This window comes from Gossypium hirsutum, chromosome D05 (assembly GCF_007990345.1).
Source record: "Gossypium hirsutum isolate 1008001.06 chromosome D05, Gossypium_hirsutum_v2.1, whole genome shotgun sequence".
Lineage (NCBI taxonomy): Eukaryota > Viridiplantae > Streptophyta > Magnoliopsida > Malvales > Malvaceae > Gossypium > Gossypium hirsutum.
In genome coordinates this window covers 4,771,340-4,789,195 of record NC_053441.1, presented here as the reverse complement: position 1 = coordinate 4,789,195, position 17,856 = coordinate 4,771,340, and the positions used below count along the sequence as shown (strand labels likewise).

Sequence of the window (17,856 nt, the reverse complement as noted above, 5' to 3'; positions counted from 1 at the left end):
GGACCAAATTCATTTTATATTTATCTATTTTTTAAAATATTAAATTATTTTTAATTTAATAATTATATATATTCCATTAAATAAAATTATATATATACACCTTAACATTTTTTAATGTCTATCTTATACTATTATATATTAATATAATTTTTATTTTTATTTATTATAAATTTAAAAAATCAAATAAATCGAACTTGGTTTTTGAATATTCGAACAAGAGTCAAGCTTATATTTTAAATGAATTTAATATTATTTGGTAAAGCACATTTTTGGAGCCCGAATCTTTTTGTTCGTAAACAAGCTACTGCGGCAAATCCTAAGCTCCTCAAGCTCCAACCATAGGGGCAGCAAGGCCAGCCATACAAAGGATATAGGTTGCCGGTGAGAAGCCGAAAAACCAAGCCTGATGCCGTGGGCAAAAGAGGGGGAAGCTTGCACAAGACGGTCGAAGAAAACCCGGAAAAAGAGAAGGCAAGGTCGGAACTTTATCGTGTCGGAAGTGAAGAAAAACAAAAGGAAAAGTACAAAAAAGAAAAGAAACAAAAGACCGACTGCACCAACAGCTACAACGAATGTAGGGTTGTTTTAGAAGAGTTTTCCTTTTGGCTTTCAAGATCCATTAGAAATCTTTAATTAATCTTGTTTACTAGTAATATATTTCGTAGAAGAAGATTGTAAATTGTATAATACAAATATTGTTCTTACATCATCATCTAATAATTGTCAGGATCAGTGGATGGTATTCCATCACTTCCTATTGACAATTTAAATCTATGATGCCTGCAAAATGAGCATGCCGCGTGATACCGTGAACCTGTTGTTTTCGAATAGGATGTTACCGGTCCTAGGAATTTATAAACGAGAATAACATTATGCTGATTGTTTGAACAAACCATTTTTGGTTTTCCTGCTACCTATAGCTTCCTTTTGTCTTTTTTCTTCCCTCTCAACAAAAAACTTTCCTACATGAATTCCTGAGTTCTTTCCTGCTACCACCTTTACACTGTTTTCGATGTCAGATATTGAGAACGTTAGCTGGTTATTTGTTTAGTCTCCCTTTCAAGTTTTTAAGTTTTTTTGCTAAATGGTGGAAACCTGGGCTCTTGGTGGTTATTCAGATGCCATCTGGGGGTCAAGGAAACATCACTCTGCTTAACAATGAACCTCCAGTTCACAACTGACCACCCCCCCCCCCCAAAAAAAAAACAACATGATGAAAATCGTGTATGAAGATGATGCAAAGACCTTGGGAACATACAGAAAGCGAAATTATAGAAAAAAAAACTTAAGAATTATAATTTTGAGAGGGATTTACATTAATTATATATACATACAGGATTATTAACGGATGCAAATATTTGGGTCACTGAACCTCACATGTTTGGATTGATATAAATGGCAAATAACTATGATTGTTACCCAACATGTTTAACCTTTCAGTGATGGGTACTCCTCTACCCCTACTAACCTGACATCGACATTTCTAGTTACCACGTGTTTTTAATTGTTTTTATATATATTGATTTTGATAGTGTTTGATTCTTCTTGTGTCAGTTCACCACCGATATCATTCATTAATTGTTGTTAAACTTATCTAATTTTTGTTATCCCGATAGTTTCTGTCAAGCATGTGAATGTTTCGAACCTTTCCTTCACTGCCAAACCTTTACATCTCAACTTCAGATACCGATACCAAAGCCTAAGCCAACGCTATGCTCTTCTCTTTGCCATTAATTCCAGTTATTCTTATTGTCTTCCTATCGTAAAACACTGTTGAAGAAACCTTTGCTAGAAAAGTTTGGTGATAATCTATGAGTTTGTTCACAAATATGATAAATAGCATTTATATTTTCTACCTTTACACATTCTAAAAATTTAATAATTAGATTGAAACAGATACATTACTGTTATTCCATCTCTTTCCATGGCTTTTCCATGTGGGTGAGAGTTTGCGTGGTTACATCAACATCAATGAATAGCGAAAATCAGCTTTCATCAACAATAATTGTCGACCACGAAAACTCTGAAATTCCTCATGCTACAAAATGGTGTGACACCAAACAAATTACTTCACTATTTCAACAAAGGTGTATAAAAGTAATAGTACATTTCAAGTTAAAAAAGAAGGTTATAATTTGAAGCCAGAACAACGACGAATAATAATAATAATAATAATAATAAAAGGATAATGAATGTATGTTGCTTGGTAAAAATCAAGAAAAAAAATGAAAAATTTGTACCTTTTACATTGATGATTCAGAGCCAGTAAGATTATACACAACAAAACGAAAACATCATAGAGTAAATTATAGAGATGAAGAGTGGAGTTGCAAGTGGACCATGAAGAGTGGCTTAGGATTGCTTTGTTGTGGTCCATGGCCATGAAGAAGAAACAGAGCCTAATTTTGAGGGAGAGGGGGGGGGGGACAGTTGGCTAAGCGAACAATATGTGAGAAAGCGATGAAAGCCACCTTGCCACAAACTCATCCAAGTCCAGGCACATCATCATCACTATCAAAACCTTCCAAAAATTGGACAAATATAATGCCAAACCAAAAATTAAAAATTCGACACGATAAAACTTAGGGTAAGATCTTGCCAATTGATGATGGGAAAGCCATGAAAATAAGAAAGAAAAATAGAGCATCTTATTCAATCAAACACAGCTACATACCCCAAATGATTAAACATTAAGCATATTTTCTTGGAAGAACCAACCACCTTTTCTTTTTTAGCCCAAATTCCACTCTACAATTGTCCCGACTCCCAAATTAGCTACCCAATTTTCTTTCTAACATTGGTCGATTGTTTGAATGACAAGTGCACCTTGGAAAGAGTACATCAATAAGTGCAAAGCTAATAAATCTTCAGCACCAAACATAACCATCTCATGATTATGGATAAGGCGAATCACATCGGTTTGGTGGGGGCAAAGACAATAACCCTTTGTCACGCGTAACGAAAATTTGACAGTTCCTTCCATGTCTTCCTTTCATTGAATCTTGATCCATTAAAAGGGGGAAATGACAAAAAGTTTTTTTTAAAAATAATTTTAATGTTAGTAACTTTTCTTCTTGCATAGCGAAGGTTGATGATTTGAAGTTTGTCTATTCATTGATTCTTTCACCACACCTTGTGTAAAGTTAAGAAAAAGCCAACCATTGCTCGCTTCTATTGGGCCCCATTTTACTTGAAAATGAGGTTTCTTAGTCAAGCTTGAAGTTAAACCAAAATTCAGCTATACCTGTCAATTAACATGTTAGGTTCATATTCCAAATATCAACTATATTGCTTTGCATCTTTCATAAATTGTATTCCACTTCACTAAATGCTATTAGACCCCCCCCCAAGTTGGCTTGGACTAAGCCATTTTTATTTATTATTTAAGTTGACGGCGTCATAATTAAAGTAATAAAATAATTACTTGTTGTACGTTAATCATCTCTTTCCCAAAATTTAAATGATAAAAAAGTCTCTCCTTCAATAAAAAATATTTGTTTAATTAGTGTTGATAAACATAATGCATGGCCAAAAAAAGGATCAATAAATGAAATTGGAATTGAAATTGAATGGGTTTGTGATATCCAGATTCCAGCAGCATTCAAGTAGTTTCGTTTCGTTTTCACGAGACCGGTCAAAACACATCCAAAATGTACTCAATTTCTCTCATAAAATTGGAATCTCACAGATATTCCTATCATCAATCTCATACCTTTTTTCAGTTTTATTATTATTATAAAGAATACATTTTGTTCCACTCCCTTTTCCAAAATGCAACTTATATTAATTACTATTTCTAAATTATACTTGGTTTAAATTTTTTTTATCTTCTATTACTAATATTTTGTTAAAATAATTTTTTATATTTAAAAACCTCTTAATTGTGAAGTTTAAAATAAAATCAAACTTAATTAAACATTAAATCAATTGACATTTTTACTATTACATCAACTCGAAATATGGGTTCAAGCGCACTTAAGAGTACTTTTCTTCCAAGTCATGGAGAGGAATTGTGAATATAAGTAAACATTATACATATATATATATGTACTTGGTTGAATGGAAAAATGAAAAGAAAATAAATTTTGAATGTATTTTTTAGGAAGAAAATTGAGGGAAAAAAAAGTAAGGAGGATATTTTTTCTCTTAATGTATAAGAATAAATCTTTCTGAATTGAAATGATTAAAAGAGAGAATGAAAGATATTTGTATATTAGTTCAAAAGTATGCATTTCAAATTTTTTATTTTATTTTCTTTCATTTTTCAACTCTATCAAATAATAGATGGAATAATTTTTTTTTCATTTTTCTATTTTTCTAACCTTTCATTTTTTTAATTTTATTTCACTCTATCAAGTAAAGCCAAGTTTAAAAGAGATAAAAGTGAAATTGAACGGATTAAATAACATTATTTTTTATTATTTAAAAATATAATTCCATTGATTGAGTCTTAATTTGATTGACATGAGCATTGTTACCAATGTAGAAGGACGTGCGTTCAAGCGCGTTGAAGTGTATTATCCTCCTATATATGAGTTCGACAGGGGCTATGGATAGTTCCAGATATTATGTCAAAAAGAACAGATATGATCAGAACCTATAATAAGATTATTTTTCTAAAAAAATAATTCCAAATTTCTCTACAATTTAATAACTTTATATTGGTTATAGACAGTGGCGGAGCCAAGGGGAGCTAGCAGGGGCCCTAGCCCCCCTAAAATGGAAAATTTTCCATTTAGGTCATTTATAATTTATCAACTTTTAAATTAGTAATAGTAAACTTGTACTTTAACCTCCCAAAAATAATAAAAATTTAATTGAATCATTTAAAAATTATAAAAATATAAACTACTAAAATGATAAAATTATATTTTTACTATCACAAAAATATGCAATTTAATTCGGACACAAACAAAAAAACTATAAATGATTATTTGGTAAATCCATAGTGAAATGAAAGAAGAATCTCCAATATGTTTAGTGTTGTTATACTATATTAAGAAATAAAATGAAAAATATTTAACGACATCCCGAATTTAATTATAATTTCTTTTGTTCCACGAACAAAATAATTATCCACTGAACAAAGTAATTATTTCTGAGACAAATTTTCGCAGATGGCAGTCGTGTCTAAAACGTGCAAGTCAATTTAACTGTATTGTATGGGATGCTGGACGAAACATAGGCCGCGCCTCACAGGATTTGTCCAGTTTCTGTGCGTTTGGAGTTTGACACGTATTCGTTAAATAAACCATTCACTTTTAACTGTTTGCTTAGTTTTTGATGGAGTTAAGGCCTCCAATCTCCTCTTTCAATCGCGTGGAATACACTCTCCTCAACCACAAAATATTTATCTACTTCCAATTTTCACGGCTCCACGTGCCATACTTCATTTTAATTTATTAAATTAAGTGGGATATTTTCATAATCAATTTAATTTTAGTAAGAAATTAATACTTAAAATTTATAAATAATTTGATATTAATTCTAAAAATTTAAATAAATATATAAAATACATAAATATTTTCAAAAAATATAATAATAAATTTAAATTTTATATTAATATTAATATTAAATAAATATAATTATATTAGTATTAAATAAAATTAAAATCTCCACCCCGTCCCTCACCCTCTCACCATCCCTATCCCTCTCTGCTGCTGCAGCAAATTACATTGAATCCATCCCTCCAATAATAGCAGCTGGAACTAGAAATTTATTCTAAGGATGAGTTTGGATGAGCGGTACATTTACTTGCGGTTAGTGTAAAAATAACGGTGGAGGTGAAATTAGACATTGTAATAATACTGTACCGTGAGACAAAAAGTAAACTAAATGCACCACACCGTACTCAATCACCCATTCAAACCCACCTATGATAATATAACCTCTAGGTCGAATTTTTCACCACATCATTTTGGGTGCCGGCTTAAATTTACGTCAACTGAAATACTAAAGTATTCGAAAACTGACCAACTCCATTTTGGATTATTAATCATTCAACATGGCCAGTCCTTTTTGGCGAAGAGACCATGTTTTCAACATGACAACAAATGCTGCCAAAATATTTTGGAGTCAATATTGTAATTTGCAGCAGCAGGGAGGGAGGGGGGACGGGGGAGGTTCGGTGGAGGAGGGGGAGACGGAGAGGGAGAGTGACGGAGGTGGAAGGATTTTTATTTCATTTAATATTAATATTAATATAAAATCTAAATTTATTATTATATTTTTAATATATTTATATACTTCTTTAAATTTTTTAGAATTGGAATAAAATTAAAATTATTTGTAAATTTTGAGGGTTAATTTTGTTATTAAATTAATTTTTTAATTGTCATGTCAAATTTACCGTTTATAATTTTAATTAGAGTGATCAAAATGATTAAACTATATACATATATAGCATGTGTGCTTAAATTGTAATTTTTTTATTTTAAATATTTAAAATATAATTTTTTTTATAATTGAGTGATTATCACTATATTCTATTTAAAGAAAAATCATTTACAATTTAACACCGAAGATATTTAAGGTTAGTTGTACGTTATTTTTAACACTAACTAATAAATACTCATTCCATAATATGAACAAAAATATCATTATCATGCAGTAGCAGCATACACACACACACAAAAAAAAAAGTATAACAAGGAAAGTAAGATGAATTGTCAACCAATCCCAACTACTAAAAAAATGGTACTCCTTTTCTTTTTGTCTACACAAAAAATCAATCAATATATTTAGACTGATTGTAGACTTTCAATTAAAAAAGATAAACAAAAGCTTTCAGAAAAAAAAGATACACAAAAAAGAAAGTGACGTTTCCACGCGTAGACCAGCCAATTAATTTTAAGAGTTTGTAAATTATGATTCGTGAAAAAATACGTTAAATATTTATTATAAATAATACCCTTTAGTGCCATTAATCTAGTTTAACGTTATCGAATCGAGTAAATTCTTTATATGATAAATTCTTTTAAAGCAAAGTAAGAGAAAAATAATATAGATAAATTTAAATTATAATCCTTAAAATTATTATTTTAGTTTTTTTACATTTTTATACATATTTTTTTAATTTTTTAATTTTTAAAATATTATGACAATTTGAAATTTTTATAAATACTTTAAAATTTTATATTATTTTTATTGAGAAAAATTAATTCATATTTACATTAATTTATTATTTAAATTAATCGAATTATTTAAATTATAAATTTAATTAATCGAAAAATCAAATAACTTGAATTTTTTTTTAAAAAAATCGAGCTCATCTCCTTGTAGGATAGTTTCCATAAAACACCGAACAGTTTTTTTATTTTATTTTACGGCCCCACGACTATTTTTTTTCAAGAAAAAAGTTTTGGACTATCAGCTATATACGGGTTGCATTGATTAAGCCGGCGGCTGCCTGGGATGAGAAAATTCCCGGTGGTCCCAACTCCTTTCTTCTTCCCCTAAAAAATAACGAGCCTGCCTGATACGCTTTAACCTTGGCGCATGCTTCAACCTGGGGACCACTTGTGGTCCAATTAAAACGCCTTCTCTCGACGACCGTCCCGCTAGTGGCGTAATTTATGGTCCCACTCCCCGCTACCTCCCAATTCTGTTTATCCACAGGAGGCTTGCTTCACTCACCGCCTATCACCGGTAACACTCCCATTGATAAACCGAATCAATTCTGTAATTTCCGATACAAGACATCAAATCGTCTTCCTTGACTGCAGGTTGTTTCCTATTCTGGCAGCTTCTTACTTTTGTCGCGCCAACACCGAGTGACATGGAAAGCACGCTTACAGTTTGAACACACAAATGCTTCCTACACAATAACTAAAACAAATGTGTTTTTCTAGATACGATGATGTACTTTGTTGTTTGTAAGCACTTTTACGAGCATCGTACGCTAGGCATTACGCGTCTTGAGTTGTTCATTTTTCGTACGCAAAACGAAAAAAGAAAAAATCAAATAAGAATTCCTATAGCTAACCAACAACAATGCTTTTCAATCAAATGTTTCTTTCAGACTTTTTCCCCGTAATTTCCTTATCACATCTTTTAAGAATTTTGCCTAGTCTTCACGTTTGGTTGAGTTCACTTTTTCACTATTTATTACTAGCAGAGACGGCAGGGATCACCCAAATATTGGTGAAATATTTGTTTAGTCCCTTCAAATTTATAATGTTGTAGGTTAATATAATTGTGTAATTGCATTTTGCCCTCTTCAAAAAACTTGTAATTTAATTCTCACCTCACCAAAATGGTAAAATATTAATTTCATCCTCTACAAATTATAAAATTATAAGTTACTATAATAATAAAATTACATTTTGATACTCTAAAAATACACTTCAATATGGCTTTATCCCTAATTACTGATATCATAGTTTTGATAACTACAGCCAGAATTGATTAGCGGTTACTGTTGATTTCAAACCCTATGGGAACGCTATTTCAATAATTTCAAGCCCTACTAAAAACTGTTACTGTTTTGGCTTCGTTATCGATCCATTAAATCCATGCGAATTCATTTCAACTTTTTTGCCTTCAATTGCCTCTTTTTTTTTTTGTTGTTGTATATCTAAATTATATTACATTAATTAAATTTTAAATGCCATAGTTTTCTTTATTCAATACATTATTAAGTTCTAAAATATATATTAATTATATTTTAAATCACGAAATAAATGGTAAAGCACGTTACACACCAAAAGAATAGAATATAAATTCGAATATTAAAGAGCAAGCACAAATCTTGAATTGAAAAGAAAAAAAAAACTCAAAACAAATACATATTGTTGATTTAATTTTGTTTATTTGGTTGAAAATCAGTAAATGCACTTGCTAAAATCCTTTTACTGTAGGAATTAGATCAGATTAGTCTTTAAATATTTTCACGATCACCGTTAATCAATTTTGGTAAAATAGAGACAAAAAATAAATTATATATTTATAGGAATAATATTTGATACATCACCAGTGGAGATTCTACAAGGAAGGTGATTGACAAATATTTCATAGGAGTATAATATAATATTAAAATAAATAAATATTAAAAAAAAGACATATTAATCCAACCATAAATCAAAAGAAAAATACCTTTTAAGCGTGTCATGTTGTTTTGATTATCATACTAATATCGCTATTAAGTTAAGTAAAATCAACGTTTTATGTACATTATTTTAAGTATAGTTTCGGACATTCGGTATGAATCCAACTCGCATTTGCAAAAAAAGTTTCCACCGTCAGATCAAAAATCAATCAACACCTTTCCATCAACAAACGACCTAGGATGGTCCACGCAATGTTTTCATAGACTTTTTGGTACTTTTGTAGTTTTGTTCCCCTACTCTGTTGGAATTAAATTTACCTCACACATTTGTTGATTTTTAATTACAATTTACCACTTTGATGATTTCAAAATATATTTTTATAAGAAAAAATTAAATATTAAAAATTGTAAATCAACATAGAATTTTTATTTAATGAAAGAAATACTTAAAAAAATTACTTTTTTTACAAATAACGGTGGAATTATTTTTCATTGAAATTTGCCTCTATTTTTTAATGCAATTGCTTAAATAAATTATTAATTACTAGTTTTAAGTTTGAACATTTAGTATTTGTAATTCATACCCATTTTAAATTTCTTTTATAAAAATATTAATAAAAAATCATTTAATTTGTATCTGTAAACACTGGCTAAAGTTATTCAAATTTTAATTTAAGAAAGTTTAATATATTTTTTCAATAAAAAGGAGGTGGATTAATGACATGTTTATATTGTTAATATCACTAGACATTAGTTAATGTTTTCTAAATTCATCAATAATAATTAGAAAATGATTAGCATATCTCACTCGGAATGGTTTTCATGAAAGCACACATATTCTACTAACAAAAAGTCAAATAATTATGATTTGGAATACGACTTCGATCAAATTTACAATTTGGTACATCAACTTTGGTTTGGTGCAATTATGCGCGTAGAACTTTGATTATGGCTCAAATGTATATATGACACTTTGATTTTGATTCAAGTATGTGTATTTAATGAAATAAATACATTCTTATATTTTTATATTCAATAAATATATTAATAATTTGTGAAATTTAAATCAAATCAACATTTAATATAAATAATTTCACAAAACTTAAAACTCATAAATAATATTTTACATTTGGAATAAGAGGAGTGATATTTTCAAAGCTTGGAAAGAAAAAAGAACAATATTCTTTTGTTTTTCTAACAAGCTAACATTATTCTAAAACTAAAAGAATTATTAACATATACATTTCCAAAAAAGTTTGTCCTACAATAAAATCACATTAAAAAGTAATTAAAAAAAAAACAAGTGTAATAATCTATTTATAATTTATATAAACAAGAGTTTGTAAAAACTTTTAAACCGATTAAAATATCCTTTATTTTCCATCATATTATTAAATTGACATTTAAAATAATTATAATATTTATTTTAAAATTATTAATTAAAAAATTGATGTAAAATAAAAATTGTGATAATTACAGATTTAAAATAATTATAATTTAATTTACAGTAATTATTTAAAAAAGTTTTACTAATTTTGAAATAGAATTATTCCTAGAATAAAACTCTAAGCATAACATATAAGAAAAAGTTGTGATAATTATAGTTATAATTTATTTTACAATTATTAGTTAAAAACAAAGATACCTTAAAAACAAAGATACCTTAATTTTGGCATTATTATAATTTTTTTTACCTTTTAATTTTGTACTAATTTTATTCATATAAAATAAATTTAAATTGAATAGAACTCGAAACATATTAATTATCACCTAATTAGTATTGGAGTTAGATACCATATAAAATTTAACTTTAGTTTAAAAATAACATAAGTAATTAGGTACATTCAATCAAGTAGCATCTAATAAAAAAAACAGATGTAAAAAATTGAGATTGTTAGCAATAATAAAATGTAATTAAATCAAAAAGAATGGAGCATTAAAATAATAATATTTCTAATTCAACAACTCAGAAATAATAATATTTATAGATATTTGTATATTTTGGCCGTTACGCAATCGGTCGTCATCTCTACAGTTGATTTTGCACTTTACCATGTTATCCGTCATCGGTCATTTTCCAGCATGAAGGGGCACGATCTTTTGGAGTGAAGTTTCGGCCATGGGTTTGGCCTTAACCAGGCCCCACATGGTGGTGGCTTTTGGCCTTCCTAGTCCTTGACGATTCGTGTTTACTTGTGATTTTGTTAATTGAGTTCGTAGGGATTCAAATTTTTTAGATGTCTAATGCATTTGTTGCTGTACGTTCAAAGATGTTTCTACGGCTACAAAGCCAAAGATTTGGAAAGAGACATGCCGCATCAAGATTCTGTTCACGTTGATGGTAACCGCCGATGTATCATACTGAGATTTCTCTTTGCTCTTGTCGATGGGGAGACATGATTCAAGCAATAGATATCTATATTTTGCATCATGAAGTGATAGGGTTAACCCTTCAGATCTTTGTCCTGTATGGGACTGAAGTCCTCAACTGGTTTTCTCACCTTGGTGTGGTTGGATTAGTGATTTTTGTATGGGACACCTGTGTTATTTCGCTGTAGTTTTTTTATTACAATGAAATGGTTTATTCGAACAAAATAAATAAACTGAAAATGAAAATGGTCCCCTCCCCTACCGGCTCCCTCGCTCTCATAATAAACCTCCTCCACCATTTTCATAAAAAAAAAGCCAATAGCTTCACCTGAAAACCACTTCTTTCAGAAACAGCTTTCTGTCTCCTCTTCTATGAGTTTCTCTCTCTATCGCTTTATGTGAAGTCTTATGATCTTTACCACGTTTCTTATAGCAACTAACACTTATAAACTCCCTCATATCTCTTAAGCCTTTATAATATATATCCTTAAATCCATCACCTTTCTTTGCTCTCCAACACCCACTCTAGGAAGTAGGAATGCCAAAAATATTTCTTGAACTCCACAACTCGAGACTCTTAAAAGAGACTATTATTTTCCACCCTTTCTTTCTCTTTCTTTCAATTAATCAGGCCATGAGTTCATAATCATCGTCGTCTTCATCAGCTTCTTCATCGTATCTCTCTTTCGAATACGTTTTATAGAAAGAAAAAAGAAAGAAGGTAAAGAGGGCTACATGGCGTTTCACCCCAACCATCTTTCTCAAGACCTTCCTCTTCATCACTTCACCGTCCAACAACAACAAACGAACCAACTACCGGGAACCACAGCTCCCAATTGGTTAAACACAGCTCTCCTCCGTTCCCAGCAGGAGTCTCAACCAACGCAACCCCATGCTCACTTCTCAGACCCTAACTTCCTTAACCTCCATACTGCTACAACCGCTTCCGAGTCAACCTCGGCTTCCCAAGCTCCCAACCAATGGCTCTCCCCTTCATCCTCTTCGCTTCTTCAACGTAATCACAGTGGCGTCGTCGACGACGTGGCAGCGGTGGCAGCAGCAGGAGGAGGAGTTGGTAGGGAAACCATGGTCGCCGTGGAATCGGGAGAATTGAAGAGCAGCAACAGCGAGTCAATGAATAACAACAACAAGAGCGAAGGTGTAGCAGTGGAAAGCGGAGGAGGAGGTGATGGGGCTGTGAATTGGCAGAATGCAAGGTACAAGGCGGAGGTACTAGCCCACCCGTTATACGAGCAACTATTGTCTGCACACGTGGCGTGCCTGAGGATCGCCACGCCTGTGGATCAGCTACCGCGGATCGACGCTCAGCTGGCTCAGTCACTGCATGTGGAGGCTAAGTACTCGGCTCTGGGTGGTGGGGCCCAAGGCTTGGTTGGTGATGACAAAGAGCTCGATCAGTTCATGGTATGCTCCTCTACTATTACTCGTACCTGCAAATTATTATACTACTTTTCCTACTTTTTCTTTAAAATTTGAACTGTTATACTGTTATTGTTTCCACTGCCAGTTTTGATATCCCCCCCCCCCCCTAAAATTATCCTTGGCACTTGGGTGGAGAAATTAGAAGATTAACTGCTTCTCTGACATCTCCACAATCGTTGCTATTTAAGGCTGTCTGAATTTTCCGAACCAAATCTTTCAGAAACCTTCCTTTTGCCATGACCATGTTCATGCAACCATTATTCAGATTGAATAAAGATATATATATACTGTCCATTTTTTCTCCTTTGTGAAAAGAAAATTTTGACATAACAACGGTGGTTCTTAGCTAGAAAATCACAGTTTTAGCATGATAATATCTGATTAACAAGTGCATTTCCACAACTTTTTATCACCTCTTATTCTTATTTTGGTTTAATAAAGATAAGTTGATTAACAAGTGCATTCAAAAAGTTGGAATACGAAGTTTGCAATTCAATTGCAGGCATATATAGATTAGGGGTTTCTTTTTGGAAGCTAGAGAGGAAATTTGTTCGTGTTTCAAAGGAAAATAAAATCGTGGTTGTTACGAAATAACTTGTGATCAAGAAACTGAGTGGGACAGCTTTGATTACAAATAGTTGGCTGCCATGAGACTTAAATCGAGAAAATATGAGGATGATATAAATGAATAGGTCGTTTATTTCTTTTTGATTTGATGAATGGGATGGGACATTTCCAAAACCAAGAATGGGAAGTCCCAACCCCCATTCTCAGGAATGTGAAAAACTTGTGCTATTTCTCCACGCATCTTTCTTTGTCTTCATTATTTTGTAGTTATAAATGGATAATGAATTGCGACCTTTCTAAACCCTTTTCGAAGAAATATATTTCTAGGCTTAATTATCTTGAATCTTGCTATATCATTCTCACATGTTTTGCAAATTATGGAATTTTGCCATAGCACACATGAAATTACAAATAACTTAAGCAACTAGCTAAAAAAGAAGTGACCCTTTTTTCCCCTGGATTATGTAGACACATTATGTTCTGTTGCTATGTTCATTTAAAGAGCAACTGCAACAACATGTTCGGGTCCATGCAATGGAAGCGGTTATGGCTTGCTGGGAAATTGAGCAATCTTTACAGAGCTTAACAGGTAGTTGTCTATATTAATTTGCATTACGCTGTACATTAATTTGGCTTAGACTTGGAAAAGATTTTTGATATCCTGTTTGGACGTATGAACAGGAGTTTCTCTAGGGGAAGGAACAGGTGCAACAATGTCGGATGATGATGAAGAGCAAATAGACAGTGATGCCAATTTGTTTGATGGAAGTATGGAGGGTCCAGATTCATTGGGATTTGGGCCTCTGGTTCCAACAGAGAGTGAAAGGTCTTTGATGGAGCGTGTGAGGCAAGAACTCAAACATGAACTCAAACAGGTACTCAATTGTAGAGATTTCCGTATTGAGATTTAAAGGTTACTTACAAACTTGTGGAATCTTTAACAGGGTTACAAGGAGAAGATTGTTGACATAAGGGAGGAAATTTTGCGCAAGAGAAGGGCAGGAAAACTTCCTGGTGACACAACTTCGGTTTTAAAAGCTTGGTGGCAGTCACATTCCAAGTGGCCATACCCCACTGTAAGTATCACTCCGAACCCGAGAGGTGGCAGCGAGTGGTCTGAGATTTGAATCTCAGCATATGCAACTCCCGACCTCCAAAGCACAAAATAGTATCAAAGCTTTGATTTCTGTTCCAACTACTAAATATCTACGTAACAAATTTTCAGGAGGAAGATAAGGCAAAGTTGGTACAGGAAACAGGTTTACAATTAAAACAAATAAACAATTGGTTCATAAATCAGAGGAAGAGGAACTGGCATAGCAGTCCATCAACTTCAACTGTCTTGAAGAACAAACGGAAGAAGTAAAGGTAAATAACGCATGCCTTGTCGTCCTTGCAAATAAGTAATGCAGCAGAGGTTTATGTAAATGGTTAAACCACAACATCGTTGAATTTGCAACCATATAGGCTTTAAAGTGGAACAGATTTTTGGCTTCAATATGAGAAAAAGGGCAACACAGAGTACGAGATTGTAATTTAATCGTGCCATCTTGAAGGTATGGCGTAGTTCGAGGCACGCCAGTTTGGTGATATATGCAGGCCTTGCTACACTGTTAGAAAGTTTAGAAACTAAGTTACCGTTACTTTTTTATAGGATTAATTCCATTTTCAGATTGGTACATTATTATTATTATTATTATTATTATTATTTTGTCTCTTCATATCTGTGAATAAGGATGGTAAGATATTGCCAGTCTACTGTGTAATAAACTCACGGTCATATTATGATCATTTTAGCTTTTTAGGCTTCTAATACATAGTAAAATTTGCAAATAATATTTGCCTAAATCCCTTCTTCTCCTTCGTACTTTTATCTATTTATGAGCCATAATGAAATGTGACCTTCGTTAAGTACTGCCATTTAGAGATGTCTTGGCAACAATACGAATTGAAGCAATATATGTATATTATGGTTTTGTTTTTGAGGCAAGGGCATTTTTGTGGTAAATATTTGTTACATACAATTCAAAAGTCCTTCAATTAAATGGTTGCAGTACGGTCGGTCCCATCACATGGGCATTTGGTCCTATAATTTTCCAAGAAAATGACTGACTGCCTCCTGCTCCCTATTCCTTTTCCAAGTCCACAAGAGCAACAACATATATTAGACAAACTTCACAAAAGTAGAATCAGTGGTGATAACGCAAAAGCTACCTAGTCTTATCTATAATAGATACATAGCAGGACCAGACTTTTAACTGTTCTCATTTCGTAATTTTTCATTTCCTACAAATGTTCATATTAAGAATACAAACTTAATTTTAATTTAATTGAATTTCCTCCGAAATTTTCACTTTAAAGAAACTGTCACAACGCATATACAAGGAACAACTAACAAGTTTATATATTTGGAAATGCAATGGGTCTTAATGGACCCTAACCCGATCCTTGAAGGAACTCGTCACTCAAGGGATACAAACGCAATTATGGTTCATAGTTTGCTAGAGTTCTTTTTACTAGATCTTTGAGCTTATTTTCAGCCTAATTTACTTCTTTTTATCTCTTTTTTTTCCCAACATCATTCTACTTTTTAATTCTATATTTTATTAATTATTTGAAAAGGTATATGTAATTCTCTTTTAAGTAAACATTAATATAACTATGTTTTAGCTCAACTGGTATTGCTATACCGATTCAAGTGTGCTAAAGTGTTTTATCTTTTTATTTATGGTTTTAAAAGCTATGAATATTTTTAGGCATCGTGTGAAAAAGAATAAATATGATCAAAACCTATAATAAGTCTATTTAAAAAAACTATAATATATATGAAAAAAATATTACTTTAATATAGAAATTTAAAAATTTTCTAACATTAGTATATAATTTTAGTATTTTAACTATTCTTTAAATTTTAAAATTATTTTATTTTATATTTAATTATTTGATATGGATATGGTTTTAATATTTTTTTTTACTTTTATGATATTTATATACTCAATTTAATGTCCTTTATGATTATTTTTTACTTTCATTTTACTCTCATTCTCGTAATTGAATCCAAACATATATTTCACAAATGTTCGTGATCTCACCGTTATTGTGTTTAATTTCACTACTACAATAAGTTATCTCAATGTAACTGCTATTTTTAATCTCACCGTCGGTCTAAAGAGACCCTCAAACACCTTAGCTGCCACCCAGATTGAGAGAGGAGAGGGGAGAGCACACCAAACAACAAAGGAAAACCATCTCCATCGAGTGGAGGTCGGCGAACATTGAAGTCAAGAGAACCCAAGGTCATGCAAACTAATTCTCCCTAAATTGTTTCAATTCAACGATTTAGTTTATCTTGATTGATTTTTGGTTTATTCGAGTAACGATTACAATATTTTTTTTAATTATTTAATGCAAAACGAAAATACCAAAATTTAAACTTAACTGTATCTATATCATATTTAAGTTATTTCTTAAGTTGATGTTATAAGTCAACATTAAATTAATAAAAAATAACATTCTAAAAATAAAAAAAATATTATATGGATGTTCATGTCTTTCAATAATTCTATACTTTTTAATCTATATTATATTTAAGTTTAAATTGATATCATGAGTCAATCGGACATCAACTTCATTAAAAAATAACTTAAAAATCAGAAATTTTAAAAACAACAAATTATATATTACAAATGTATTTATATCTTTTAATAGTTTTATTTTTTATTAAATAATTAAACTACTTTATAGAAAATAAAAATGGGTGGATAAATAAATTGAGAGATTTAAGATTATGTGGATGCAAGTTGAACCATCATCTGTGTTGACTTTATATAATTTTTTCCTTGGTGAAATTCACATAATCTATAAAAGCTATGTGAATTTCCCACAACTTTTTATATATTAAATAAAAAGTAAACGTCTAAATTGAAATATACATTTTTTAATACAAAACCACGGGAGAAAATGTGCATTGCATGATTTGACAATCCTTAGATACCTTCACAATTTTAATTTTATATTTATGTGCATTATCGATTGGGTGGTTACTATAACTCGACGTTACATCCGTTTTTTTCCTGATCAACAGTGCGCAAAGAGTTCTCTCCTTATGGATACCGGCTTCGGTTGGAAGGGCTTAATGACTGGAGCTCTATCAGGTGTGGGAGGAAGCCGGGACGTAAAGTTGATAATGTTATTCTGAAGCTCGTCGGCTAGGTGTGTCTCATCCTCGAAATTCAGCGCGTAGCTCAGGGGGTCGTAACTGAAATCCGAGGAGTTGTATTGCTTACGCCCTCCTTTCCCAATCCTAGAGATGAAGCTTTTGCACTTTTCCTTCAAGTGAGGCGTTCTCGGCGTCCTTGACTTCTTCACCTCCTCCTCTATTTGGCCCATGGCGACAGAGATTTCAATGTATGGCGTCCAACCAAAGCAGG

At 31.6% G+C, this 17,856-nt stretch overlaps 1 protein-coding gene across 1 annotated transcript; it reads left to right on the top strand.

The window, feature by feature from the left end:
• The first annotated feature begins 11,647 nt into the window (after nt 1-11,647).
• Nucleotides 11,648-15,262, top strand: LOC107906859 (homeobox protein knotted-1-like 3). The gene is made up of 6 exons (XM_016833988.2): nt 11,648-12,841; nt 13,895-14,015; nt 14,108-14,301; nt 14,371-14,502; nt 14,652-14,794; nt 14,894-15,262. Exons 1-5 carry the CDS (start codon nt 12,152-12,154, stop codon nt 14,790-14,792), a joined length of 1,278 nt encoding a protein of 425 aa, XP_016689477.1. The 5' UTR covers nt 11,648-12,151; the 3' UTR covers nt 14,793-14,794; nt 14,894-15,262.
• The last annotated feature ends 2,594 nt before the right edge of the window (nt 15,263-17,856 follow it).

Bases quoted from the DNA above. Each gene is read 5' to 3' on its own strand.
- LOC107906859 (XM_016833988.2), top strand. From the start codon at position 12,152: ATGGCGTTTCACCCCAACCATCTTTCTCAAGACCTTCCTCTTCATCAC. The intron at 14,016-14,107 runs GTAGTTGTCTAT...ACGTATGAACAG, and splicing joins ATCTTTACAGAGCTTAACAG to GAGTTTCTCTAGGGGAAGGA. The intron at 14,302-14,370 runs GTACTCAATTGT...AATCTTTAACAG, and splicing joins TCAAACATGAACTCAAACAG to GGTTACAAGGAGAAGATTGT.